Genomic DNA, 15818 nt, shown 5'->3' on the forward strand with positions numbered 1-15818 from the left:
TAGAGTAAACAGCTTATCTGTTTCCCCTCTCCTGTGACAGTTTTCTTCTCACTGCTGGGTTGCAGAGCTCCTGGGGTTGACACTCTTTGCTCAGGTCCCTTCTATTGTGTTTGCAGTGGCTGTAACAACCACTATGGTGTGGGGCCAAGGATTGAGGGCTACAGATGAGGGCAGATCTGATAATTTAGGAGGATTTTAAGGACTCTTTTTATAGTGGGAACAAGCCACCAGGATACAATTCATGTAGTTTCCCTGTGCCCCATTGAAAAATTAATCGTGGGGAATGTGGGAACATGGTGCTTAAAACTGGGGTGCATCATCTCATTGCCTTCCTGTGCTCCCAAGTCTCCTGTAGCTGGAGCTCAGCTGTAATTTTGTTGTTGGGATGAGATTTGGTCATACAGCACCTCATTCCTATGGCCCAGCCCCAACCTGGAGGCATTAATGTGATGTAGCTCATGTCTGGTCAAACTGGGACAGTTTGGAATGCAGATGAAGAAGGGTTTCTGCCCTGCTGTGGAACTTTTCAAGGCTGATGTGGGGAAGCCAGCTCTGCACTGCAGGCTCTTCCCACTCTGGCTGTGGAGTACAAGGTAAATAAAAACATAATGGTTATTTTGTGGAAGGGTTCTTGGAGGCTTTAGAGGAGAGGAAGATGACAACTGTGGAGCAGGAGTGCCCACAGCTACTGTAGCATTTGTTAAGCTATTGACAAGAAAGCTTACTCTGGCCTTCTGTAACTTCATTTAAAATGTGATATAATTATTGTTTACGCTAAAGCCTAAAGCTGCTTCCTGTTTCCACTATAGTAATTATGCCAGAGGCAGACCATCAGTGTATCAGCCCAGGATATGGCCATTACCACATTAAGGGGAAGTGCCTTCAAATTGTTACACTTGGCAATAACTGTATCCTGGAGTAACAAACTTCTCGCCATTCACCTCACAAGTTTACAAGCATCTCCTGATGAAAATAAACCGGAAAGCACTGATCGTCTTTCCCCTGCCCCATTGCTTTAAATGCAATTAATTAATTTTAAGTATGATTTTATAGGGGAACCTACTTCAAAGATGCTGCCACTGCACCAGTATATGCTAAAAGAAAGGGATTTGTGCCTTTGTAACGCCCTGTTACACTGGGGTGGGGAATGGGAAAGCTGGGAATTGCTTCTATGGCACAGTGACTCCTCAATGGAGTCAATGTCCACAGACATCTTGCTGCCCCATGAGTTTTGCTGCTCTGGGGTGGAGTGTGCTGGGCTGGGATGAGTAATGGCCTTTGCAGAGGGCTGATCACTGGGAGGAAGTGCCACATGAAGCGGTGATTTAATTCTGCAGTTTGACTTGGATATTTGGCAGTGCTGTTTTGGCCTCCCGGATTTCATATTGTGGCTGTGGCTTGTTTTAATTTCTTGAACCAGCTTTAAGCATCATATTTACTGACTTTTGTTTCCAATGAGAAAATATGTGAATTTTAATTAATCCAAGCTGACATTAAAAAGAAAACAAGCCTCTTGATTTGAGGGGGTTAAGGGCCTGGAGTCCTTGGGCTCATTTTTTCTATGGGATTCAATTTGAGTGCTTGTTTCACTACTTCTGGCATTCTAAGCCTGTCCAGCTTGCTCTGTTGTGGTGGGATGGTTTTGTGATAGGGAATGCCTGCTGGTTTCTGGCAGCTGTTACTGCACCAGGGAGACCTGCCTGAGTTGTTTTGGACTGTGAAGTGCATGATAGTTGAGACTTCATCCATAGTTTTGCTTAAAATCTTCCCTGGCACTTCCTTCGTGGCTGAGTGGGGTCGGTTGTGGGGGCTTGGTGAGCCACATGTGCAGTTCTGCCAGAGGGGAAGTTTGGAAAGGCTACACAATACTGCATGGCCCAGCTTACTGGGGAAATGCTCCAGCATCCTGGGCTGCCTTGAAGTACAGATGGAAGAGGAAATTACTCTTACTCCAGTAAGACAATTAATAACTTCAACAGGCAACCTCGTGCATGCTGTTTCTTTCCCTGTAACCTGGAACTGGCAGGGCCTCGTGCATCCTGGCTGTCACAGGAGAATCAGCTGTGGGTAAACATTTCCAGTAGGATTGGAGAGTTTCCTGAACGCCCTGTGTTCCCTCTGAACTAGGACTGGTGTTTGGGGGATTCCTGGAGGTGGCTGTGCCTGTGCCAGGCACATTTCACACTGTGAGCCAGCTCCTTGCCTAGGACACAGCAGACTTTGGCACTGTGCTCCTGGGGCTGGATCCCAAAGGCATCTTCTACCTAAATATTGGCAGGGAGCTTTTCCATTCCTCCTGTTATGGTCCATGAACACTTTGTGGGAGTGCAGGCTCAGTCAGGTTTGTGTCTCTCATGACAATTAGTTCAACAGCACCAATTATATTGGATTTGACCAATAGATGCTAAGGGGGTGGTGTAGCCACCTGGTGACTTCTGCATTTAATCCCTTTAGGTCCTTCATGTGTTTAAGAGCCTCCATCCACGGATGCTGTGCTGTCTGCAACAGCTACAGGTGCTGGTTGCAGGAAGAAAGCAAAAATCATGCTTCTGGAAGGGAAAGTCAGCTTCTTGAGGCTATCAGATCTGTATGAAACTGTGAAGTTATATGACACATCTTCATTATCAAAGCAAATTAGAATTTTTCCTGTACTTGCTCTCACACCTGTTCTTCAAACTGGGATTAGGCTCCAGGATGGGCACTGGTAGCAAGACATGTACATTTGGCAGGATTTGAAATACCTGTTAGAAGGCTAAAGGTGCTGTCAGCTGCAGTTTGCTGTTCATCTTTAGTGGGACTGTCTTATGGACAGTTTTTGTTCTGCAGTGTGCTGGGGAAAAGCCTTGTCATGCCATTGTCCTAGACTGAGTATTGGGAAGAATCTGACAAATGCTTGTGCTGGAGAGGATGTGTTTAAAATTATCCTGGCCTGGAACTGGCAGTGACCCAGCCTCCTCTTCAGAATAGCAAAGCCAGGAAGGAGGAGATTTCCAGGGCCTGACTGGAGCTCTTTGGCCAGGCCATCTCACCAGTTCTGTTCTCATGATGCACTAGGGAGGAGAGGAAAAAATAGCTTTGGACTTTTCTGTATGTGAAAGGATTTGGAATATTTGCCAAAGGCAGTGGAGGGAAAATCTGCTTGTTTTGGGGTTGTTTTCCTCTTTTTGCTCCTGTTTCACAGGGGCTCCTGGGCAGTGCAAGCTTAGCAACCATGCTGATGAACAGGAGTGTCAACTATGAAGTGCTGCTCTTGGCTTGGCGTGGGGAGCAGCCTGTGAAAACAAACTGGAAAACTTCAAAGTGTTTGCAGTGAAAGTAGCATTCCCCTCAAGGATGGAAAAGTGTTGCTGTTAACCTGAAAACCAGAGCTTCTGGCTAGAAAGAGGATAGTACAAAACATTCATAGCACATACTGGATGCTCTTGGGTGCTTGTTCATTAAAAAAAAAAGATAACATGGAGACATTTTTTCACTGACCAGGCTAATGTGGTTCTGCTCATTAAGCTAGGAGCAAACAACATTTTTCTGCTCTCTGGATTTTGACTAGTGTATGGGGCTATACTGATTTCCTGGGCAGGGCTGGAGAGCAGTGAGATGTGGGGCTGGGGGAGAACAGGATGCATTCAGTGGAAGTGAGACAAGATCAATTCACTGTCTCTTGAAGTCTCTCCTCCTAAAGGGGTACATGAGTATCCAGCCAGTACTAGGTTCACTTTTCACTTTTTTAGCTAACTCTAAGAACCTGGGACAAACCAGGTTTCCTTGCATTTTTAAGGGTACCTTCTGCAGTTTTAATTTTTTTTTTCTGTGTGTAGTACCTGAAGTATAAATCATACAAATACTACTTAGTGCCTGTCTACTGAAGTTACAATTGATGTTAAGTCCCTACTATTTCTGCATTATTTGAGGCAAGAAGTACTAATGTCAGAAACAAAGTATAAGAAATAATAACCTTTTAATGTATTTTTGTAGGTTGAAGGAAAGATTTAATGACTTAACACTTACTGTTGCTTTATCTTTTTGCAGGGATGTGAAAGCAGGAAATATTCTTCTTGGAGAAGATGGCTCAGTGCAAATTGCAGGTAACTTTCCTGGTAGCTTTGAGTAAACTTTAGGCATAACTGCATATCTAAAGAAATAGTTTAATGATCAAGGAGAAACCTACATAAAAACGTTAGCTTCAAAAAGCTCCATGGTTCATAAAACAAACAAAAAACCCCAACAATAAACAAACCACAAACCAAAATGAAAAACCAACCCAGAGTGTATTATGTCTTGTTATCTTAAAATACTATTACTTGGAATAATGACAATCAGCAGATATAAATCATTTGTCTGTGAAGTCCTCAGAATCAATAGATCAGATAAAGTTCTTGGCATCAGCTAGTCAGATTTTTGTATCAGCAAGTTTATAGGCTTGGAAGTGGAGTGCACAGACCTCACCGATTTATCACTGACGTGTGAGGTGGTTTTTGAAAGGCCTCTGGTGAAGGGTGGACAGATCCATCAGAAGGAAATGGGCATATCTGATGGTAAAAGTCATTTAAGGAAAGATCAGCCGGTCAGACTGCTCCTGTGGATGCTCCTTGCTCTGCTTCAGTTGAGCTGGATGGCAGAGAGGGTGTTTGAGTGGCTGCCCTGGCCCAACCCAAACTGGGGTGAGCTGGAAGTCTTGGAAGCAGTCATGCAAAGAAAAGCTGTTAAGACAGTTGCTTTAGCTCATACAGATCTGTCTGGAGATGTCACTGACAGGAGCTGCAGCAACAGAGGTGTCCTGGAAACAGTCCTGCGTGGGGACAGACCATGGGGAAAAGGGTACTGTGTGGTGTGTTTCCCCCCTGATCCTCTTCCAGTATTTTATTTCATACATGTTCCTGCAGACTTCACTCTTCTTTCCAGAAATCAAGAATTATGCCCCATCCCTGAAACATTCAGGGTTTAATGGGACTCTGAGCAACCTGTTCTGGTTGAAGGTGTCCCTGCCCATGGCAGGGGTTGGACAAGATGACCATTAAAGGTCCCTTCCAACCCAAACTATTCTGAGTTTTTGATTATTACTATTATTATTGCAGATTATTAAGTAAGCCAAGACTTTTAGAGAGTACATTTAGAACTTGTGATATTTGTTTATCCTTCTTTTCCCAGTGTGCTGTTTTCCTATCCTGAGTACAATTTTTCTCCAGTTCTCCTTTCCCTCAGTATTGTGTTCTTCCCATGGATCTTGTAGTGCCTTTGCTGTGGATCTTGTAGTGCCTTTCCAGTCCTTTGTGCCACCTCTAGCTGGGGGCAGAGCTCTTGTCCAGTCCTGCCAGCTTGGCAAACATCCCTATACATGTGTAACATTTTCAATCCCATATTTAATTGGGAAGAGCCGTATCTCTGTGTGATGACGTCTCTTCTTTAGTGCCCTGTCCTGCTGGTAGAGGCACAGCAGTGGGTCAAGCCAGTGTGCTGGGAGTTCAGGGATGAGGCAGTGACTGTTGTGTGAGGGAGGAGTGCCTGTAGCATTGTTTATTACTTTGGAATATCTATGCCTGGCATTGCATCTTGGAATGAAAGGTGTCGGTTTTCCACCAGGAGGTAGAACATGTTGCAAGCAGTATTTTCTAGGTAGCTCTCCTCTCTGCAGAGGACAATAAGCCCTTTTACAGGACATAACACCTGTTTCTGTTTAAAATCTGAAGTTGCCCTGTTTCCTTTTTTAAGTTTCCTGGTACCCTTAATGCCTGCTGTTCTGTTTCAAATGAGGCGTAAATAATTCAGTTGTGTGGCAGCTGATGGAAGGTAGGGAGCGGCTCCTAAAACGCTCAAAGGAGCAAACTTTATACGGTGAAATCCTACAGTTTTTTCCATAATGGGGCCAAGATAACACTTAGGATTTGTAATTGCATGGAGCTTTTGATGCTGTTCTGGGAGAGGCTGCAAATAGCTGTAACTCCAAGTGTTTCTGCCAGCCTAGAGAAAGCTGCTTGTGTTTCTCTCCCACAAGGATGCCAGGGATTGGCTTTTTTGTATTAAGGCTCACTGGCACTAGGTACCTGTTGGTGTATTTTTTCTGCTGAGCAGTTTTTAGTTGATAAATAGATTTAAGGTTGACTGGTCTATGAATTTCAGAGGATTTATTTTGTCTGTGATTGTACACATTCCCCTAGACTGAACTACTCGTGGTTTATCTGTGCAACATTTAAATGATGAAATCCATCTCTCTGCAAATCCTGCGAAAGCAGCGTTGTGAGATGTGCAAAATTCTCTCTTTACAAATTCTTTCTTCCAACATGCAGAAGGCCCAACCCTACACCTTTCATCAGCCACAGCAGGGCCACTAAACCTAGGTCAGAGCGTTCACCACGGTGGCAGGAAGCACTTTCGTTTCTGTAGAGGCAGCTGATGACTTGAAGAAATGGAAGTAAATGAATGAATAATAGAGAAGAACCTGACCTGGTCGTAACGTGAGATTTTGTTTCTGTGGGAATTTCTGACACTTAAACTTCATTGCCTCCTGACCCAGGATGAAGTAGCAAAATTTCTTGGGAATTTTTCGAGGAGAAAATGCTGGAAGCAAAACAAGCCAAATAAAAAGAGATTTGTTTCAGCGAGATCAAAGCACTTGCCTTTGACAATAATATTAATGCATATTATGAATAATTCTGTTGATTGTTGAGTGCTTCAATTATGAGCTGGATGACATCACTGCGTTCCCATGAAACAAACGCTCCTAAGTTTCGCTGGAGAGTTACACCACGAGATAAAAAACAAAAGATTGATCAGCTGTGGAATGTAACCTGAGGGTTGGAGTGAATGGGGCACCTCCCTGCAAGGAGCTGGTTTGGTATACATGAAAAATTTAAATCATGTAGCAGGGAAGAAAGACTTCCATTCTTTTATAATGACTCCTTCCTGTCTGCCATTCCTCTATCTAAACTGCCTGTGAACAGTTGTTAAGAAGGTCTTATTCAATCTTTGACTTTCGTGACCTTATGTTCCTGTGTGTTTCCTAGTGCTTGACACAATTCCTGTTTCTTGTTCCAGATGAAATGTAATTCTTAAATGTAAATGAGGAATGTACATCTCAATCTGGACATCCTTTGAGGAAAAAAGCAAAGGTGCATTTGAGATTGAGTGGTGGAAACGGCACTGCAGGACTGTACCTCCACAGCGTGTCAGTGAATTTAATTGCTGGAAACTTTCACTGTATGGAATTCATGGCAGTAATTTTGCTGCAGTATTACACCATTCTAACCAGTGAAAATTAAAGCCTCTTTTGTGAATTTTTGGCTGTGCGATTTCTGTTAAGGCTAAACAGAAGAAGCAGCTTGATGAAGGTGTGTCAGACTTTTCTCAGGTTCTGTTTGTAACCCTGAATTTGTGGTTGTGCATATGGGGAAAGCCACTGTGGGAGCACTGTGAGCTGAGGCGGCTGCAGGTAAAGAGATGGAGGAGAAATCTGTGAGCTTGGGGGCATCTGCTGGAAGTGGGAATTCTAAAAATTCCTCTAATGGCCTGCACAAATTCCCAGCTTGGAACTCCTCCCCAAGTCTTATTTTTACTCATGACTCTATTTTTAACTCTTGTCGCTCCTTTGGCTTTCAAAAAGTGCATCCACTGAACCAAGGAGAAAATTGCCTTTAACAGATCCAGCTGAGCAGCCAGTGAAAATTAAAGCCTCTTTTGTGAATTTTTGGCTGTGCGATTTCTGTTAAGGCTAAACAGAAGAAGCAGCTTGATGAAGGTGTGTCAGACTTTTCTCAGGTTCTGTTTGTAACCCTGAATTTGTGGTTGTGCATATGGGGAAAGCCACTGTGGGAGCACTGTGAGCTGAGGCGGCTGCAGGTAAAGAGATGGAGGAGAAATCTGTGAGCTTGGGGGCATCTGCTGGAAGTGGGAATTCTAAAAATTCCTCTAATGGCCTGCACAAATTCCCAGCTTGGAACTCCTCCCCAAGTCTTATTTTTACTCATGACTCTATTTTTAACTCTTGTCGCTCCTTTGGCTTTCAAAAAGTGCATCCACTGAACCAAGGAGAAAATTGCCTTTAACAGATCCAGCTGAGCAGCGAGACCTAAAGTGAGGCAGTTTGCTTCTATCTTAACATTCCTCTTTTTTTCCCCAAGGGCACTGGCTTGAGCTTGTGGCTTGGCACCAAGTTTTTGGAGCCTGTTACAATTCAGAGTGTCGCTTTCTCAGTTTGAAGTGTTTTCCTGCACACTGCATTAATCTGTCTTCTGGAGAGAGCAGGACTCTTTTCCAGATAAAACAGATACCGTTGTTCTGGCCTGTGCTGACAGTGGTTGCAATGTAAATGGAGATAGCCATGTTCTTTTGTGTTCCAGCCTCTCCATGGCAATTACTTCATTTCTTTTAATCAGAGCATAAAACCTCTTAGCCGTGGCATTTATCAGCTCCCTGGAGTCTAAAAGTGCACGGATAAAAACACTCTGTCAACATAAAACTGTATTGGCACCAATATTGCTGCATAAACCAGGAGATGGCTTCTCACAGTAAGCAAGGCTTTGCATTTGTCAGTTTATTTAATAATGCAGGACCTACAAATTAGTGTGAAATGAAGTGAATGTCTTGATAGACTGGGAAAGGATGGGAGAGGTTGAGGGGAATCTCTCCCAGGGTGTATGAGACTTGCTCAGTATGAGGCATGCTCCAGCCATGGCGTGATGTGAGCATCCTACTGAGACTGAATGCAGATGAAATCTTTTTTTCCCCCTGATTTTATCCACGGAGATATTAAATAATGCTGTCACCCACCCCTGTGGGATTGAATGTGACAATAGAAGTGTCTGCCGAAGGCTGAGGCATGCATCCCTCCGTGTGTGGATTTTTTGGTTGTGGAGACAGTCACACAATGGCTTCAGGATTTAAAACCAGAGAATTCTTAATGCGCACTCCCGAGAGGTGCCTGGAGGGTCAGCCATGGCCTGGGCAGGCCATGTTGCCAAGCAGTTGAAGTAGATTGAGATTTCACTAAGTCGTTCAGGACTTGCTAATTGATCCTGGGCAAAGTGCCTAACCCCTCTCTCTTTATCTATTTATAAAACGGGGATAGTTAAGGCCAGGCAAAACTTGTGTAACTGAATTTGTGTAACTTTCCACAAATCCATGCCAGCTTGTCACCGGTTCGCTGTGTTCCTGACTGCTCTTAATTCATTGTACTAAAATAGCGCTCTACATAAACATCGAGCTATGATGCAGGCAGTGTCATTCCCCACTTTCCCTTAGGAAACTCTTAACTTTGGGAGATTAAATTGCCTGAACAAGGGGCAAGGCACAAATCTAACTTGGGAGGGAAGTGTTGATTGCAGGGCTCACTCGAGGAGTCTGGGTTGTATCATGAACACCTCAGAGCCTCTTCTCCCTTTCAAAAAAAGGGCCGAAAGTATTTTTCTCTGTGATTGGTGGAGACTTTTAGGATCTGCAGAAGCATGTTGTGAAATAACTTTTTCTTTGTGTCACTTGTACTATCTGTGTTTCCTGAAGAGATGTTGCACTATTTGATTGTTGAAACCACTTGTGAATGTCTCAGAAGGCGATGGGTGGCGTCACCCAGCCTGGGCTTTGTCATCCTTAAGTTATTTTGCGAAGTAGGAGGACAAGTGTGCATTTACAGATCCAATACCACTGTGTATCCATCTAGACTTTAAAAGGAAAGAAGCCTTTGATTCTTGTTCTCCACTAATCTTCTTTTTATCTGGTGTCCTACCACCTGCTGTGTTCTCAGCACAAAATTGCTATTTATCACTGCCTTCCTCTTCTTGCTGCCAGTTTTATTCATCTTCAGTGCTCTAAAAGCTTTAAGATTTGCAGGAAAGCACTAAGTACAACTGCAGGTATTTTCTGATGGTGAACAACTGAACAAGAAGGAAGGTGACCGGTGAAAAAACCACTTAGTGCTGTCTTCTGAAATACTTTTTGTTTAAAGACAGCTCTGAGTGATTTTGAAGTCAAGATTGAATTATTATGTTTTTCTGCCCCTGTTGGTTGAAAACTGCTTTAGGGTCTGATCCAAGCCCGTCAAACTCTGTAGGAGCCCTTCTGATATCAGCAGGCTTTGGTCCTGGCCCTTAGTCCGTATTCTTCCTTTCTTTCCCTTCTATGTACCTGTAGGTAGCTACATGCAGTAGCAGGTACTTGGGCTTTTTAGAATTAAGGTAATGTTACAATATGAGATGGCCAAGGAGAGCTGATTTTTAACAGCTGACTTCTAGATTTGGATAGAACAATCTAGAATACGGTAGAAATGTATGTTCCTGAGAGACACACCTGCATTGGCACCTGTTGTGATGTGGTCCTGCCACAGCATTCTTGTGTTGGTGAGTTGTTTGTACTGGGTGTTTCTTTCCATCTTCTATGTTTCCCGAGTGGCCAGAGTAGTTTTTAAGTTTGACAGTTTGGTTACCTTATTATCAGGAATTGTTGCCTCATACCATGCTTTTTCAAACACTACTCTGCAACTTCATTGCCACTGTAGAGCATCCTGTAGGGTATGTAGTTTGCAACACATGTTTCTGCTGGAAGAGACAAAATTGGCCATGTTTTGTGCAGAGCCTGCATCAGCAAAATTGACATTCCCATCCTGGATTGGTTTTGCTGTGATAGGAGAGTCTGGAGATACACATCTTTGTGGGGGTTTTTTTAGTAGTCTTTGGTTTAAATGACTGGAACAGCTCCAACAGATGAATCTTTTCTACATTGCTTCAGAAAAAAAAAAAAGATCCAGACACCCTGGAGGCTTATTTGCTATCAGATTGCTGGAGGTCTGCAATTTTTGGGCTCCTTTAGGATATCTGACAGTTGGTGGATCCCCAGCAGTGGTGGTTACTGGTATTGCAAGCCAGGTCCAACCGTTTCCAATTCCTCCCTGTCTCTGGTGATTCAGTCCTTTCCAGTTATCACTGTAGTGAGCCAATGTAAACTCCGAGCTGCCAAGGAAGAGTATGAATGTGTAAACACTTCAGAGCTATCCTGAATTTCACGGATTTTCCCATTTTCTAGAGTTAAATTCATTTGCAATAACCTAGTTCTGTTTTAACCTTTCTGGGGGCAGAGAGACTGAGACGCAGATGGTACCAAGTGCTCTGAAGTAGGAATTGAACCTGAACTTGTGGTTGGGGTTGTGTTTTATTGCTTTGCAGATATTTCCTGAGAGCAGGCGCATTCTTATCTGAATAGCTGGGGCTTGGATAAAGTTAGTAAGATGACATTTGAGAAGATGGTCTCAAAGTTATTCCTTACAGTAGAATAGCACAGGCTGTGTGAGCCTGTTTTAGCCCACTGGAAATGAGGGAAATTAATTGGGAAAACATTAAATAAATCAACCATGTAATAAAATAAACTTTAATTCCATTTAAGCTTTCTTCAGATGGCAGATGTAGGGGCCTGATTTCCATCTGGAATTTATAAACCCATGTTTGATGTGAGATGTGGTGAATACTGTGTAAAGGACTTGTGTTTTTACTGCTGGAATGCTTTTGCTTTGAATGGCATTTCCTTTCCCCTCAAAATGACTGCATGGAAACTTGAGGTAAGATAATATGTGCAAGTTCAAATACAGCACATCACAATAAAATGCTGATGGCACTTGGACAAGTTTCTATTAGTATTATCTTATTTAAAAGAACTTCCAATTGCTCTTGTGTTTAGAACAATAGATCTTGCGAGACTTCCTGTAATGAGCAGTAAAAGGCAACTTACTCTGAGTCTTTTAGGAGGCTCGTTCGGTTTCTGAGAAAAGCAAGGGTCACATAGAAGATCTCAAAGCAAAAATCATTGTTGCAAAATGTGGGTTTCCAGAAAAATACAAATTGCAGTGCTGATGGGGACAGTGATCCATCTAGGTGTGCTAAAACTTCAAGGGTAGCAGGGAGCCAAGGATGCCTTTGGGAACAGGAAAAGAACAGGACAGCACATCTGGAAGAGCTAAATCCTAATGATAGGCTTTTGTTAGTGCTGGTTTTAACCCTGTGATTTCTATGCAACTTTCTTTAATGTCACCTTGCAGTTACCCATGCCTAGTACTTGAGTAAGCACTAACTTCCTGTCCTGGAAGTCTCTAACTGAAGTGAGCTTTCAGCATCTTCTTCTGAGTGATAACTTCAGAGGTGTTTCTCAAATATTGAAATACTGATGAGAAGTGACTCATTGAACTGCTGGTGTGATGCAGAGGGAAACTTGGGACAGTCCTCATAATAATGCCATGACTTGCAAATTGTAAGGAGGTATCTTATGTTGCAGTTAATTCTTCAATATAACATCCTTAAGCCATGCAGTAACTCTGGCTCCTCTGGCCATAGAGGCAAAGGCTTTTACATTTACAGTTAACTGTCAGCAGAGTTTCAAGAATTTTCAAAGCAGTTGTGATCAATTATGTTCTGATTTTATGTTAAATAGCCCTGGAGTTTCAGAGATTTGCCCCCCAAGCCTGTCATCAGCCTCAAAAGTGGCATTTGAGATTTTGATTGCTTGTACTGTGTTAAAAAAAAAAAAAAGTATGTGTGGATAAAGTTATGAGGAATTGAGTTATAGGCCTGTTGCTGGCCTGTAATTCAGCAGTGCATAAATAATGTAGTTTGGAGCAGATTGGGAAGAAATACTTACACAGTTCTGTGTTAACAGTTTCCCTGTCACTTGATTGTTTTCTTCCTCCAAAGTGCCATCCTCTCTTGAATGACCTGGGTGCCAGATCTTTTGTAATGCTCTTCTCTGAACAAACATACTTTATCCCATTGCTATCCCTGTATGCTGCTGCTGGTGACAGATGCTGTTTTCCATGTCATTCTTAATTGCATAAAACATGAGGTTACAGCATAGTTTTCACATAAAAGAGTGATTTATTCCAAGAAATGCAATTACCAGTGAATGCAAAGGGCATCTTTGAGCATCCTGGTGTGTGAAAGGTGTTTCAGGTGGAGTGATTCTGTGCAGGGTGTGAATCACTGTCTGTGAGGCTTCCCTGGGATGCTGGTGCTGGACTGTGGCATGTTCAGTATCATCAGGAACCAGTCCGAGGTCCTGTTAAAGCACTGAGCATTTGGGTCATGGAGGATTATCAAATAAAGCATATTCTGGTAATAAAGCATCCAGACTAAGGGGCTGATACCTCAGTTAGGACAGTGAAATGTTCTCAAGGGCCTTTCTCTGCACCCAACTTGATTGCTGTGGACATTACAGGATGCTGCTTGAGGGTCAGTACAGTTATGTGTGCATGCAAATGTAAATAAAGCTCTGGCTGGCAGGGCAGGTTTGTACAGCAGCAGGGCTGCTGGGGGAGTGTGGGCAGCCTCTGCTGTGACCAGTGGGCTGTAAGGGAAAGTGGAATTTTCCTCTCTGCCAGCCAGGGCTGAAAGCTCTGCTGTCCCCAGGAACTGAATGGTGAACTGCTGAATGGCAGTTCATGTACCAGCACTCTTAGCTAACTGTTGATCATTCCTCCTTTATTAGGAAACCCCTCATGCGTGACTGCATGGTCTGGTACTTAATAGGTGGCTGGGAATATGAGGGGAAAGAAGGGACAGCCCTTCAGTTTGCTCAGGATGTGTGTTCTTAATAAATTCTGCTTTTGTTTTCTTTTCAGACTTTGGTGTTAGCGCGTTCCTGGCCACTGGTGGTGACATTACCAGGAATAAAGTCAGGAAAACTTTTGTGGGCACACCTTGCTGGATGGCACCAGAAGTTATGGAGCAGGTGAATTGTTTTTCCCAGTGTCCTCTGAGATGATCTGCACCTGGAATTCCCTGTTATCAGCAATGACTATATTTATTTCAAACTAAGATGATAATTTGACATCCTGAAGGGTTTTATTAAAACCACAGGATTTTCTTTGACTTGCCTATTACAGCCAGACTAGTACTGGGGAATGTTAAATGTTCAGTAGGTTTGTGCCCCATTGCTTCTCTTCAGGCTCCTGCCTAAGGTGAGGATGGGACAGCTCAGCTGTTGCATAAAGAAGATTAACCTGCCCCTCCCTTTTGCATAAATGTGAGATAGAGTATAAATAGTTTCACACGTGGTAAATATGCACATACACAGCTCAGTGAGGTGCTCTTCTGCATCTGCAAACATAAGAATTCGGGGTAGTTAGTTGTGACATGTCAGAGTGGGGAGTTAATTCAGTAAAATAGCATTCATTTGACTTCATTCAGGTTTTTAACTTCACTTGGCTTGTGAGTATCCAGGCTCTAAATGCTAAGGAATGCTTGCATTTTCCCCTTCTTCCTCTGCTCTTTTGGCTCACTAAAAGATGTCGTACTTCTTCTCCTTGCATGGAGAAATGTCATTTTTTTGTCCTCCACTGCTTCTAGACTAAACTACAGAAGCTTTGTCTGTGTGACTTCTGATGAAGGACACCTGGAAACTTTGTTTAATGTAAAACTGCTGCCCATTGCTGAGGAAGATCCACAGAGAAAATCACACCACAGTCTTACCAAGACATTTGCAGTAGCTGTCAGTGGCATTGATGTTCAGTGCCATGAGCATTCCAAAATTATCCATCATCCCCTTAAAGTCAGTTTGACAGGGGGGCTGGGTTTCTGACAGGTGTGCTGTATAACTGGCTGTAAATAGGTTTCCATTTTTCTTTCCAAATTTTTAAACCAGAAATATTTGAGGAAAACATTGTTTTATTGCAGTAAATCCACCTTGATGTATTTCTCTTTGCTATTGCTCACAGTAAAATATTCTGAAGCTTGGAAGGAACTTGAATAAGACCCTCATGGATATCTTTATCTAAAATTAGGTGCAGCTAAATATGAGCGCATTAAAGTTCATTTTAATGCATTTTTTCCAGGATCTAAAACTTCCTGAGGAATGGAGATAATTTTGGAGTAGCTTAAATATATTATTGGTGAAGAGCTTGTTCCATGTTTGCCCTTTTCAGTGGCTCCCCATGGTGGCACCGAGGGGCTGGTGCATTCCAGCACTGCTGCAGCCTCCTCAGAGTGCAGATCTAACAGTGCAGAATAAAGCCACACTTCCCAAGTCAGGATTGTCTTTGCAAACTTGATTCTGAACTGCTTTGCTGTCACATTCTTCTGGATTTTTTAATTTAATGCTGATTTAAAATAAATAAAAATAGAGTACGTAGTGTTTCCAAAGCTAGATCAGAGCTGTCCCTTGCTTTTCTGTCCTGTGTGTTGTGGCCAGGGCACAGCAGCCTGGCCAGGACCTAATGGTGCTGCTCCAGGCTCTTTGCAGCTGCAATGCTCAGGACAAAAGGGAAAAATATCTTAAGGAGGGAGCTAAAAAGGGGAAATAAAGTTTTCAGTGACAAAGTGGGGGATGGTTCCCCACAAACGTGTTTCCAAAGGAGGTAAGTTTTCTGGGGAGTGCAGTACCTCCGCCAAGGCTGCGCACATCTAACCCGTTGCAAGTAACCACGTTAAAGCAGTATTCGGGACGCTGACGATGTTGATGTGAAATCCTTCAATGTCCATTAGGTCATCTTGCTGCCTTCCAGCAGGTGTCACTCTGAGCCACTGGATCCAGCCGGGAAAAGGGATAGAGGGCTTGCTCTAGGTTGGCCTTTCACATGTAGATATTGTCGACCCAATTCCATCTGGTTTACTTCAGCACCATTAAATTCCTTTAGAATGTTAATATTTGATAACTCAACGTTGTCTTTTAATGTATGGTCACTTGATTTATGGCGAAAGAAAGAAGTTGATGAGAAAAGTAAATGTAGTTGATATAAACTAACTGCAGGGGGGTGACTAATGTATTGGACAGATGTCAAGATGAACTGCTGCAGACAGTTTTGAGCTTTATAGCTTTCACTTGCAAGCAGGATTATGTGAAATAATTTTAAAAAATCC

General features: G+C 43.0%; 1 protein-coding gene across 1 annotated transcript in view; it reads left to right on the forward strand.

The window, feature by feature from the left end:
* Positions 1–15818, forward strand: part of OXSR1 (oxidative stress responsive 1) — a gene marked incomplete at its 5' end in the record, with an annotated part of 69373 nt that overhangs the window by 30735 nt on the left and 22820 nt on the right. The window contains 2 exons of the mRNA XM_017746774.1: positions 4027–4082; positions 13583–13692. Coding sequence (XP_017602263.1) covers positions 4027–4082; positions 13583–13692 — 166 coding nt within the window. The remainder of the gene's footprint in view (positions 1–4026; positions 4083–13582; positions 13693–15818) is intronic.

Source organism: Corvus brachyrhynchos, unplaced genomic scaffold (genome assembly GCF_000691975.1).
Source record: "Corvus brachyrhynchos isolate BGI_N302 unplaced genomic scaffold, ASM69197v1 scaffold18, whole genome shotgun sequence".
NCBI lineage: Eukaryota > Metazoa > Chordata > Aves > Passeriformes > Corvidae > Corvus > Corvus brachyrhynchos.